We start from the raw sequence: 14076 nt of genomic DNA on the forward strand, positions 1-14076 counted from the left end.
ATACTTATTTGCAGCTGTATCATACAAATAAATAGTTAAAAAATCATACATTGTGATTTTTGGATTTTTTTTTTTTTAGATTATGTCTCTCACAGTGGACATGCACCTACAATGACAATTTCAGACCCCTCCATGATTTCCAAGTGGGAGAACTTGCAAAATAGCAGGGTGTTCAAATACTTATTTTCCTCACTGTATATATATATATATATATATGTGTATGTGTGTGTGTGTGTGTGTGTATGTGTGTGTGTGTGTGTGTATATATATATATATATATATATGTATATGTGTGTGTGGATCCCTTTTCTGCAACCTAAACCACAATTGTTAAATAAATTGTTTAAAAAAAACTTTTCTTGTCTCTTTACTCTAATTTTCTGAAAATTTTACTTCCTCTCAAGCTTAGTCTCAAATTTGCTTTTGTATAATAAATTGCTTCTAATATTCCTCATTTGCAAGCCTCTTTGGATTAAAATGTCTTGTTGTAATCACTTTAATTGCTGTGTTTCTTTAAAGCAGAAATTAGCGATAAAACGCCTTGTAATTTCATTCTAGCCCACGTATAATATAATATCCAATTTGTGCAACTTTGAGCACATTTGAGAACATTTTCTACAAACTGAGCCGTTTGGATGTTTCCGACAGCTTGTCTGAGTGAACAACAGTAAGAAAAGGGGGAAGAGCTTAGCTAAGAGACCATTTTGAAAAGGTTAATTACAGTTTAGAATTCCTAAAGCAGGGATTTTACCTCCTTTTCTCTGTCTTTCAGCGAATGAAGAACAGTAAAAGCAATAATAAATATGAAGGCTGGCCTGAGTCACTGGAGATGGATGGCTGCATTCCTCTGCGCGCTCCGTTAGAAACTTAAGGACTCACAGGGACTTTGAACTGTAGGAACACATCAAACTCAAAAATCAAGGAGCACTACATGCAAAATTGGCTTTGATTCAGAAAGTGACTCAACTATCTGAAGTGAACAAAGAAGTGGAAGAAGCTGCTTGGTCCATTGGAATTAGAGTTAGAATAGTTTCATTGACCAAAGAAGAATACATTTTTCTGTTCTTTATTATATTTTTTTAAATATGTTTAAACAGAATGTTTAGAAAGATTTTATATATACTGTTTAAAATGTGTGAAGTTGATTGTATAAAAGCTGTGTCTGGTGGTTGCTCTGAAGGATAAGCATTTGCATTTACATTTGAAGACAAATAATTATATACACAATTACACATTAAAGAATGTCCAGATAGTCCATTGGGGATTGTTACCTATTTCTAATCCATACTTGTGAAAAGTGTCATAAGACTTTTGTCATAAGTTGCACCAATCTTCTTCCAGGTGTTCTATTATGAAAGTATGCACTGGTGTGTGTGTGTGCGTGTGCGTGTGCGTGTGTGTGTGTGTGTGCGTGTGCGTGTGCGTGTGCGTGTGCGTGTGTGTGTGTGTGTGTGTGTGTGTAGGATTGCGTTTATCTTATCTAATAATAAACACACACAGATGTTTAGCCCTTCGTGTTTGATCAGAGTAATTGTTATGGGGTGAGATTTCGGTCACAATTCTGCGCGCGCAAGATCACATTTTGAGCGCGCAAAAGGGCATTTCGCACGCGCGTGAACTGAGTTTTGCGGAGAAATGTTCGTCTCGCAGATAAGAAAATATTGCGAGCGAACGAAAATCAATTTTGCATTTAAAATAAGTATTTGGATGTGCGCGGACGTTCTCTTTCGCGTGTGCAAAGTTTCACTTTCTTGCTCCTTTCATACCAGCCGTGAGCGCTCTCTAAGCGCAGACAGCTCGCTTGCTCAACACAACCCAGCGTTACAATATGCCATAATTCCAGCCAATCAGAGATAAGACTGCTAAATTCTGATTGGCTGGCTTGAAAACCAATCACAAGACTCCCTGCATCACCGACTGCGGAAGAGAACTAGTGCAGTTGAGTTTATTATTTATGAAAAATATTCAAAAACTTCACTGTAATTCACTGTATTGTTGGCAATTTCAGTTCACACATCACCGCTGTCCTGATGGTTATACTACAAGACTTATTTTGTATAAATATTGTTTTGCGTATTTTTTATGATTATTATTTATGAAAAATATTTAAAAAACGTCAATGTAATTCGCTGTATCGTTGGCAAATTCAGTTGACACATCACTGATGTCCTGATGGTTATACTACAACACTTATTTTGGGAAAAATATATATTTTAAATTATATATACAATTGTAAATGTATAATTATTATGATTTTTATGAAAAATATTCAATAACATAACTGTAATTCACTGTATTGTTGCCAAATTCAGTTCACACATCACTGCTGTCCTGATAGTTATACTACAAGACTTATTTTGGGGGAAATATATTTTAAGTTGTATATACAATTGTACATTTATGATTTTTTATGATTTTTATGAAAAATATTCTAATTTACTGTATTGTTGCCAAATTCAGTTCACATATCACTGCTGTCCTGATGGTTATACTACAACACTTATAGGCAAAATATATATTCTAAATTGTATATACAATTGTAAATGTAGAATTTTTATGATTTTTATGAAACATATTCAATAACTTCACTGTAATTCGCTGTATTGTTGCCAAATTCAGTTCACACATCGCTGCTGTCCTGATGGTTATACTACAACACTTATTTTAGGGAAAAATATATATTTTAATTTGTATATACAATTGTAAATGTATAATTATGATTTTTATGAAAAATATTCAATAACATAACTGTAATTCACTGTATTGTTGCCAAATTAAGTTCACACATCACTGATGTCCAAAGTTATTGAATATTTTCATAAAAATCATTAAAAAAAATCATAAATTTACAATTGTATTTACAACTTAATTTTTTTTTTTTCAAAATAAGTGTTGTAGTATAACCATCAGGACATCAGTGATGTGTGAACTGAATTTGGCAACAATACAGTGAATTACAGTAAAGTTATTGAATATTTTTCATAAAAATCATAAAAATTATACATTTAGAGTACAATTATATACAATTTAAAATATATATTTTATCAAAATAAGTGTTGTTGTATAACCTTCAGGACAGCAGTGATGTGTGAACTGAATTTGCCAGTGAATTACAGTGAAGTTTTTTAATATTTTTCATAAATAATAATCGTAAAAAATACGCAAAACGATATTTATACAAAATAAGTCTTGTAGTATAACCATCAGGACAGCAGTGATGTGTGAACTGAATTTGCCAACAATACATTGAATTACAGGGAAGTTTTTGAATATTTTTCATAAATAATAAACTCAACTGCACTAGTTCTCTTCCGCAGTCAGTGATGCAGGGAGTCTTGTGATTGGTTTTCAAGCCAGCCAATCAGAATTTAGCAGTCTTATCTCTGATTGGCTGGAATTATGGCATATTGTAACGCTGGGTTGTGTTGAGCAAGCGAGCTGTCTGCGCTTAGAGAGCGCTCACGGCTGGTATGAAAGGAGCAAGAAAGTGAAACTTTGCACACGCGAAAGAGAACGTCCGCGCACATCCAAATACTTATTTTAAATGCAAAATTGATTTTCGTTCGCTCGCAATATTTTCTTATCTGCGAGACGAACATTTCTCCGCAAAACTCAGTTCACGCGCGTGCGAAATGCCCTTTTGCGCGCTCAAAATGTGATCTTGCGCGCGCAGAATTGTGACCGAAATCTCACCCCATAAATTGTAGGCTGTTTGAAATGGAGTGTGGTTTTCTTGCGTGAAACTCAGGATCGCGTGTTGTCAGCGAATCAAAGCACGCAAACAAGCACCATGGACAGCGGCATTACTGCTCATATACACTAGAGGGCATCAGAGAATCAAGAATTTGTAATGAAACTTAAAATGACCGTTTACAACAATTTGATCTACGAATATATGAACTTTTATTAATTGCTTTTATTAATTAGCCTTAATGAAAATCTATTGTAATATGTATTCATTAGAAACTAGCTAGTGTACAATTTTGTTAGTAGCCTACTTTATTGTTCTCTTTTCCTTTTTTTTTATTACTAGCAAGTAATCCAATTTGTCATTTTCCCCTAATAAATTAAACAAAGTATTAAACATACTAGAGCATTAGGTTAGATACTAGCACTTATTCCAGTGATGACTAGTACTTGCCTATCAATTCAATTAGTCACTAGAATTACAGTTCTATCAATGGATATTCAAATCTATTCAACCCTATTGCAAATCAGGTTTATTGGCAAAATTTACAGACTTATAACAAATCAAACAAAATTAATTGAAATAGCTCAACCCAACAAATGTTTCAAGTGGTTTCCTCAAATTCAAATAAAAATGCAATTTATACTGACTTCTGCAGTCTCAACATTATTCAACCCCCTGAATAGAATCTCTCACAACAGCACAAATCTGCAAAACAGGTGTTGTCTCCAGCACACCTGACGCAACTAATCAAGGGCTTCATTAGTTGCAGGTGTGCTTGAGCTAGAACACATGAAATATCTGAACTGGCTAGGTTTGTTGAGTGTCATGTTTGACTGCATATTAGAAATATGGCAAAAGAATGGTTGAAAAAGTTAAGAGAAGATATCATAGCCCTTCACAATCAAAGAACAGGATACAAAAAGATATGAAAGGCACTAAAGGTTGCTAGAGACACCGTTGGAGGCATAGTTCGCAAGTTTAAAGTTAAAGGAACAGTGGTTACACTACCTGGTCAGGGTAGAAAAAGGAAGCTATCAATGGCTGCAACCAGATTTTTGAGAAGGCAGGTTCAGAAAAACCATTGAGTCACTGCAAAAGACCTGCAGCAAGACTTGTGCAACAGGCACTGAGGTTTCAGCTTGCACAGTAAGCCGCGTGCTAAACGCAGGTGGTTTCCACGCCAGAATTCCAAGACGTACGTACATCACTCTGATTTGCTCAATATCATTTAAATAAGCCACAGAATTTTTGGGATTCTGTTCTGTGACGCGATGAAACAACTGGAACTTTTCGGCCCTATCAGCGGTATGTGTGGAGGAAGAAGAACGAAGCGTACGCTGAAAAGAACACTGTCTACAGTTAAGCATGGTGATGCTCTGTGACTGCTTTGCATCCTCTGGCTCTGGAAAACTGCATGGAATACAAAATGGATTGATTAAAATAGGAAACCTCATGTCGCCTATGAGGAAGCTGAAGCTTGGGCGTCATTGGACCTTCCAACAGGACAGTAATCCCAAACATACCTCAAATTCCACCAAGACTTTGTTGCCGAAGAAGTCCTGGAAGATTCTACAGTGGCATCACAGTCACCTGACTTGAACCCCATAGAAAATCTCTGGTGGGATTTGAAGGCGGCGGTTGCAGCACGCAAACCCCAAGAATATTACTGAACTGGAGGCCATTGCTCATGAGTAATGGGCTAAGATTCCTCAGAAACGCTGCCAGACGCCGGTGTGGTTATACATCTCATTTGCAACAGGTTATAACCGCAAAAGGGCTTTTGCAACCAAGTCGTTAAAAGTTGCAGTTTCAGTTGAATTTGGGAAAACCACTGGAAACATTTATTGTGTTGGTTTGTTCAATGCAAACAGCTGAAAGTCTGTAAATTTTGCTAATAACCCTGATTTGAATAATTTTGATTACAACTTTCTTTGCTACTTGCTTTCCAAATAGTTTATTAAATTGTTATTGGTGGTAAACTGCAAATTTTGCCATATTATAATAATAATAATAATAATAATATATTATTATTATTATTATTATTATTATTAATTAATTCACTTCAGACAAAGATGGTTTATTGGCCTTATTGATCAGTAGTAGCTGACCTTTTAATCCATCTATACCAAAGAAAGTAGTTACTACACTGTAAAATGTAATTAGTTGACCTTACTTAAAAAAAGTATGCAAACTCGTTGCCTCAAAAAAATTAAGCAAAGTAAGCTTAAGATTAGTGAGTTAGAAAAGCTTGTTTATTTTAAGTGTGCAGTACTAAATCAAGTAGTACCACTAGCACGTTTTTTTTATGTTCATGTAACTTAATAGCCATGATTAGTGTTAACTTAGTTTTTTCATTTTGTGTGGATTGCTTGATATAAATTTAACCCCACTTAGAATTACTAAATACCTACAACTTAACACTTTTAGTTCTGCTCACTCATTTTTCAAGTTCACTTAAATTAAAGAAACCAATTTCTGAGTTAGGTTTACTTTATTAATTATAGCACTGTCCTTGTACAGCATAATATTTAGAATTTATTAAAAGTTTCCATTATACAAAAAAAAAAAAAATGATAATTTAGTTTTTAGACACATTGACATCAAGAATCAGCCTGTGAATCTCAACAATGGTGACAATTATAAAGCATGTTGCAGTGCATTCTGGGTGCAACCAATCAAAACTCATTCATGGCTCCCATCATGCATTGCTGCATGAATAAATAATGAGCTTATGATCAGGGGTGATCTGTTTGTCACCATTGTTGAGATTCATACGCTAATTCTTGATCTCTGTGTGTGCCTACATAAAATTTTTTTTTTTTTCGCCTTTTTAATTTGATTATTTGGATTTCATTGAAATGGCTAAAAAAAATATCATGTACCAGGACAGTGCTGTTATAATTAATAAAGTAAACCTAACTCAGAAATTAACTCTGAATTATATGAGTTCAGTGAATCAGGTCAAATGAAATAACGATTATGTTAAAACACAACCATCACCATCAGATCACCTTTTCTGTTTGTTCATCTGGCTGTTATAACTCAGATCCAGCAGTCAAACAATAGGTTAAATTAATGATATAATGGTCAAGAGCCCAACTAAAACAAACACTAATCACCTCAATGGTGGCTTAAAATTACGGTTTTCACCTTCAGCCAATAGTAGCTATTGAAGGGCGAGTCTTGGCGTGGCCATATATCGCCGTCTAGCGTAGAGAGGACTGATCTGCGCATGCCCTCAGGTCATAAACTTACTTTTTCTAAATGAATCCAGCTCAAGTAGACTAAGCTGGTACAATTTTTCAACCTCAAAGTACAAGTAACTTACTAAAAGTGAGTGTTAATAGCAGGTTGAAAAAAAATGATTAAGGTCAATTTACTATTTTTAATTAAATACGATGTTTGCATTTACAGTGTAGTTAATCTGCATTAAATAGTCTGTATGGTGAAAAATAAACAGTTAATTTAAAAAAACAGAATAACTAGTATTTGGAGATATCTTCAATTTTAAAAGAACTTGTAACAATATAGTAGATGATATCCGTGTTCAATCAATGCATAAACATGAGTATACATTTATATTTTTATTTTTTATTATTATTATTATTTTACATTTAATAATGTAGGGGTGAATTCAGGTTGATTGGGACACTTTTTGCTAGTCATCTCAATGGCAAAAAGTGTCCCAATCAACCTGAATTCACCCCTATATATTTCGGTCACTACAGGGGAAAAAGTGTCCCAATTAACCTTAATATGCCTTATTTGTTGTATATTTATACAGTTTTCCAGTTAACTTAACGCAAATAAATAGAAACTCTTTTGCTGCTTCAGTTCTATAATATCTTTTGATTTAAATTAGCCTACTAATATATTATATTAACTGACGTATTTTCATTATTAAGGCCACATGAATTGTGAAGTGAAATTGTTGGATCCGGCCATTAATAGAAAAGCCAAAACAAAAGTAAAGGCAGACATGCCCTTTATCCCAATAAGTAACCCTATTAAAATGTAAATTAATTATTATACCAGAATGGCCAAATCTTATTGTTTTATGAGACGCTTACTGGGACAATGCGCGGTCCCGCTTGGTCAGACAGGCGGCGGCGACGCGCATAGTTGGAGCACGCGGTACGAGCGAGCAAGCGCGCGCGCGTCTCTGTCGTTAACCGAAAAAGGAGAAACGATTGTGCTCGATTGAACTACCACGAACGTCGCAGCGACAGTCGTTGCTTTGTAAATTATGTACAATAAAGATGTGTATCACGCTAAACACCTGTGATTACGTTGACGTAACATTCACCGGCGGAAATGTGTGCTAATAATCTCGCGGAAAAGAACAACAATATGTTTTTTAACAGATAATGTGTCCAGGAAGATTTGCAGGATTTAACGACGCCGTTCAAACAAGAGAACCAAACGCTCGTATAAGAAAAGGAGTACGTTAAACACCGGTAACGTTACACGACAAATTACGCTTGTATCCAACGAGATGATGACGAGCTGTTGAGTGTTTGACAGATACATTGGAGAAAGCGAGACCTTTCGACGACCTGTTTCAGTTGTAATAACGACAGAGAATGCAGCACACCGGTGAGTCCCATTGACTATTACGTTAAATAATCATTAGCTTCTGATATTCAAAGGACCACTATTTGCAGATATAAATTGTAAAATAAAAATGCATCTTTAGGTGCTGTATGTGTTTTTCAGACATACAGAAATCCCAGGCAAACATAGCTCAGATGCTAACGTTAACACAACGCGGTGGTGCTGAAATAGATATTGGCAATGGGCGAGACGAGCAATAATATTGCCGCCTGAACGGCAGAAAATAAAGATGTTTCCATCTTTTCTTGGTCTGCTTTTCACTTCTGGTTCCACATAGGTTTCTGCTCTTGATCGTGTCTTTTATTGTCTTTTTCCGTATTTGACTTGCTAACTGACTGACAGTAAATGAAGACTGAATATGCCGCTAAGACAGGCGTTTGCGCTCTATCTTCTGTATTATGTCATATTCTGCTCTTAACAGATTCACTTATGCTTATTGTCAATTTAACGACTGATGGTGGTTGATTTAGCAAATTACAACCTAATAGCACACGTTTGTGTATTTTTTTTATATATATATATTTTTTATGGCTGCCATGTCCTCTGTTGCTATGTGTTTTCAACTCAAAGCGTTGGCCACTGTTGCTCAGTGTAGTGGCTCATAGATGGTCCCTGTGTATTGGTTGCCTACCTTATCTTCTTTTAAAATATAAGCATGATGTTGAAGTAGTAAGATTTTGAGTCAGTGACAGATAAGTGTGTCTGAGGTTATGAAAACTATAAACTTTCTACAGACGTTTTTGAGTCATGTCAAGTGGTGCAAAAAATGTATCATACATTTCAAATGGGTTTACTTTACGTTACTCCATTTGTCCTGCCTTTTCACATAGTCAAAATATGTTTTGTTCTATTTTATTCATGACCCTGAAAGACAGTAATCCGGGTCTGAAGAGATACTGCTACGTTTTATGGTTTTCTTCTCACATGACATCACAATGGTTTCCTGCATGTTGGTTAGGCTACTCCATGCTAACTTTGGTTTGATTAGCAGATGTTTTTCAAATATGAATATTTTTTAACATAACTGCTTTAATGTTGTAAGAAATAATAAAAATGATTCACTAATTTTTCACTTACCCTAATTGATCCATATACCATGTATTGCTATATAAAGAACTTGGCATTAAAGTAATGTACACCGTAACCATAAACGTTTGGGGTCTGTAAGAATAAAGAAAAAAGTTTCTTGCTCACTCCGGCTGAATTATTTTGATCAAAATACAGTGAAATTGTGAAATATTATCAACAGTGACTTATCAACAGTTGTGCTGCTTAATACTTTTGTGTAAACCATGATAAAAAACAATTCAGGCTTCTTTGATGTATAGAGTTCATGATCCTCATTTATCATCTGTTTATCCCCCCAAATATACATTATACTACATTATAGTATATTCATTTGTGTAAGCCTCCTAACACAGGGTTGTTCATTTAACTGTAGGGTCTAGGGGTCACCATAATATGCGGAGTCTTGAACTTCTGGCAGAGTTGGGATGTCTGGAACAGCATTTATTTGAAATAGAAATCTTTTGTAATGATCAATTTCATGTGCCCTTACTGAGTAAAAGTAATGCTTACTGACCCAACCCTAACTTGTATGCAGCTTTGTGTATTTGTGCAATCTATGCTGATGGGGACAAGGCAGTGATTAGTGTAAAAGTGATGTTAAAAATCCCTCAACTTCATTGGTAATCTGCCCCGTATTGTATTAAAGGATAAAACAACAGAGAGCTTATTTTAGTCATAAACCTCAAAAGCACAGTAGTAGCCACTTATTATTTGTAATCCACACATCATAGCAAGCTTTGATTAAATGGTCTCACCTGGATTATATCATAGGCTGAGCAAAGAGAAGGTAGTATTAGGCGGTATAGTCTCTCTTTTCTGGTTCACTGTGTACCCTATACCTTCTGTGACCACAGTGACACTCACTTTCACATGCTTGACCTAGATTGGACAAAAGTGTTTGTTTTGTGTTGTTCTTGGTGTTACTTAATGGGACGAGGACAAACTTTATGCCTTCAACTCCAGCTGTCACTTTGCTGTAATTTTCACCTTTGAATTTTACAAGCACCAGATTTCATTTAGGAACATTTGTCTTGATGCTGTGCTGGGTCCTTTTGGCCATAGCTTATTTTACTTTAAAAAGAGCGTTTTGTCATTTTACGTCAGATTTAGCAAGATTCTGAGTTTACAGCCATTATCATTGTGAATCATAACACAATCTCTTTTTCCTAGAAATAGACTGTGGTTGAGGAATGAGTATTGATGTGACCGGTTAAAAAGAAATCAATTGTGACAGCAAATTATCCAGCCTACTTGCATCAGCGCCTGAAAGCAAATGCAGATCCACAATCTCCAATCATACATTTGATGATTTTTGCCTCTAGTGTCATTCAGAATAATATGACAAAGAACATATGACCATAGCGAGACCTTTCTTGTACTGCAAACTGACCTTTTCATCTCAGCTTGAATGGGCACTTAACTCGGTTGCAAACTAAGCTGTAAATTATGTAGATACCTCAGTAATCCAAGACAGACAGCAAATGTCGGACGTTCCAGTTTAAAATGACTTTTTGTTGTCCTTGCACTTTCTGACACTTTAAATCTAAAAGGAATAGTTTTGAAAATCCAAAAATGAAAATTCTGATCATTTACTCACTCATGTAGTTACCAACCTGCATGACTTTCTTCTGCAAAACACACACACACACACACACACACACACACACACACACACACACACACACACACACACACACACAGAACAGCAAGACATTTTCTAAATTATTTTCTTTCTAATGTGTACCACAGATGAAAAAAAGACATACATGCAGACATGAAGATAAGTAAATCATTTTTTGTTTTTGGGTGAGTGGTACCTTTGATGTAATAAAAACAAATGAACACTAAACATGATGTCAGTTTATATATATATATATATATATATATATATATATATATATATTAGTATTTTAATTAAGATTGTGTTAATATAACTAAATTTTAATAGTTCTAATATTCTAATTCTATTATTGGAGCCCCCTGGAAGTTTGCTGAAACCCCTAGTGGGCCCCAGCTCCCTGGTTGGTAACCTCTGCTTTAGGAAGCAGAAAAACTGAAGCGGAGTTATGATTATGTCTGTGCATTGTCAACACACAAAGGCTCTACTTACTTTGCACAATTTATTTACAATTGAAACATAGCTGACACTTATTCCATTCCATTCTATTTTATTTATTGCTTTGGCTGATATCATCATACTCATATTCTGCTCCACACCTCTTTAACTCCCACATGCCCAAACTTCAGTTGGTTTTCTTGTGGTGGAATTTTGTCTATTGTCACTGCTGTCACTCACACTCAAACCAGCACATATTTTATCTCGGGAAAATCTCCCCAACTCTTTGTGTGTGTGTGTGTGTGTGTGTGTGTGTGTGTGTGTGTGTGTGTGTGTGTGTGTGTGTGTGTGTACGTGACCCCCCCCCCTTCCTTTATATCCCTTGTTCTCATTCACACACATTTTTCCCACCCATTTCAACCCAACCCCCCTCCCCCCTTATCTGACTCCCCCTCGACTGCCTGTCTAAAAACTTGATGTCCTCTCTTCCTACCCACAATCCTTTCCTGTCCCCCCCTTTTTCATTCTAGCTTCATCATAGCTCAACCCCCAAACATTTCTGTCTGCCCCCTCCCTAAACACATACACAGATACACACACGCTACGTCCCCTGGCTCCCTCTTTGTCTGCCTCAGTAAATCAGCTGAGCCTGCTCAGTTCCAGGGGATTAATGTGTGTATGCCGGTGAAGAGAGCAATGAAAAAACTGGCAGAGGCAGAGAGAGCTAGATTTTTGTGTAGCGCCCGTTGTGTTTGGAGTTTCAGAGCACTGTGGGAGCGGACAGCATGGCGTGTGTGAGAGAGAGTGCTTTAACAACACAGTGCACTGATTAGCTGTATCTTTGTTGAGGAAGAGCTTGGGTATGGCATGATAAAGTGATTTCAGAGACATTTAAGAAGATTCTGTCCAATGTGAGCTGCAGTTGATGCACTTTAAAAGCCTGTCAGACTTTTTAAACACATCTAGAGAAAGCGTTTGCACATTTCAAAGAGGATTAAATCACAGGCACGGATATTCAAATTAGCGATACATCTGGGTGAGGCTGAATACCGAATGTCATGATTAGTCCCACATGCTCCACTGACAGATGAGAATGTAGAATAACAGTTGATATACCAAACTAAACATCCTCAGAGTTGACTGGGCTTGTCATATTTCGATTTTCCCCAAATCATTGTTTGCTAAATTACACAGGCAAGTTAAGGCTACTCTGAGGTTCTGCCTCCAAATGTGTTGTGCATGTATATATGCAATGCTCAATAAAAGCTAAAATATGCAGCACTGATCCGCCTCAGACCCTAGTGACAGAAGCGGTTCTGGTTGTGCTTTGGTTCTGTGTAAATTAAGTACAGAATCAGTGCAGCCTTAAAAGGGGTGGTAACTTTAGTTAGTGTGTAATGTTGCTGTTTGAGCATAAATAACATCTGCAAAGTTACAACGCTCAAAGTTCAAAGCAAAGGGAGATATTTTCTTGTAAAGAAATGGCTTTTTATGGACTACAACAAACGGCTGGTAGGGACTACGTGACATTCCGACCAGGTTAGTGACATCACCAACCCTAGAATTTACATAAACCCCGCCCCCGGGAACGCGATTTATAGATTATCAAGACAGAATATGCTAATCAATGACTAGAAGATAATTACACATAAGCTACATAAATTCACCAACTAACCAATCAGAAATGTTGTCTACATGTTGTCACTTCTTCTTGAGTCTCTCCATCTTTCTGACTTCGGTTTGAACATAAAAGGCTAAAAGTTTTTGAAATCTCCAGTGCATGTGTGTGTGAGGTAAAAGCACACAAGCTGTTGAAGCTCCGCCCTCTGTGCTGGGAGCAGCAGCTCATTTGCATTTAAAGGAACAGACACAAAAACGGTGCGTTTTTGCTCGCTTTCAAAAAGTGACAACTTTAACATGCTATATAAAAATATCCGTGGGGTATTTTGAGTTTAAACTTCACATACACACAGGAAATGTAGGTGGGGGAGTGAATGAACAGCGCTCTCTTCCACTTTCATTACCCACACTGAGTTGTTCCCCAGGCACAGCAGCAAAAATGCTCACTACTTTTTTGTTCTTCCTTGTTTTTCGTTCATCGTCTTTATTTTGCTATGATAAAGACACATCCACACTTGCATTGTGTGTTCATGCATTTGGGGTGGAGCAATGAAGGGAGGGTTGTGTTTGTTTGGATTGATTTCAAATATCAACAGTGTTCTTCAATGATCATCAGAAATCGCTTATTGCACCGTTAAAATGTTTCCATTGTTATGGAGTATGCATTTTATTTATAGCTAGTGATGCACTGAAATTCTGGACACACTGGACACCGAAAACAAAAAATAAATTGTTTAGTGATTATATCACTTGTTTAGTGATTATACACTGTTCAAAAGTTTTGGATCAGTAAGATAAAAAAAAATAAATAAATAAAAAATAAATATATATATACACTCACCTAAAGGATTATTAGGAACACCATACTAATACTGTGTTTGACCCCCTTTCGCCTTCAGAACTGCCTTAATTCTACGTGGCATTGATTCAACAAGGTGCTGAAAGCATTCTTTAGAAATGTTGGCCCATATTGATAGGATAGCATCTTGCAGTTGATGGAGATTTGTGGGATGCACATCCAGGGCAA

General features: G+C 36.2%; 2 protein-coding genes across 11 annotated transcripts in view; both read left to right on the forward strand.

Moving 5' to 3' along the window:
- Positions 1-1521, forward strand: part of fam3a (FAM3 metabolism regulating signaling molecule A) — a 7566-nt gene extending 6045 nt beyond the window's left edge. The window contains exon 10 of the mRNA XM_081386643.1: positions 773-1521. Coding sequence (XP_081242769.1) covers positions 773-871 — 99 coding nt within the window. The 3' untranslated portion in view covers positions 872-1521. The remainder of the gene's footprint in view (positions 1-772) is intronic.
- A 6294-nt stretch (positions 1522-7815) lies between these two features.
- Positions 7816-14076, forward strand: part of wnk3 (WNK lysine deficient protein kinase 3) — a 52564-nt gene continuing 46303 nt past the window's right edge. For all 10 annotated transcript variants that reach the window (XM_081385982.1, XM_081385985.1, XM_081385984.1 and 7 more), the window contains exon 1: positions 7816-8287. The gene's annotated coding sequence lies outside the window, so the exon portion shown is untranslated. The remainder of the gene's footprint in view (positions 8288-14076) is intronic.

The sequence above is a fragment of the Scardinius erythrophthalmus genome (genome assembly GCF_964197995.2).
Source record: "Scardinius erythrophthalmus genome assembly, chromosome: 15".
Taxonomy (NCBI): domain Eukaryota; kingdom Metazoa; phylum Chordata; class Actinopteri; order Cypriniformes; family Leuciscidae; genus Scardinius; species Scardinius erythrophthalmus.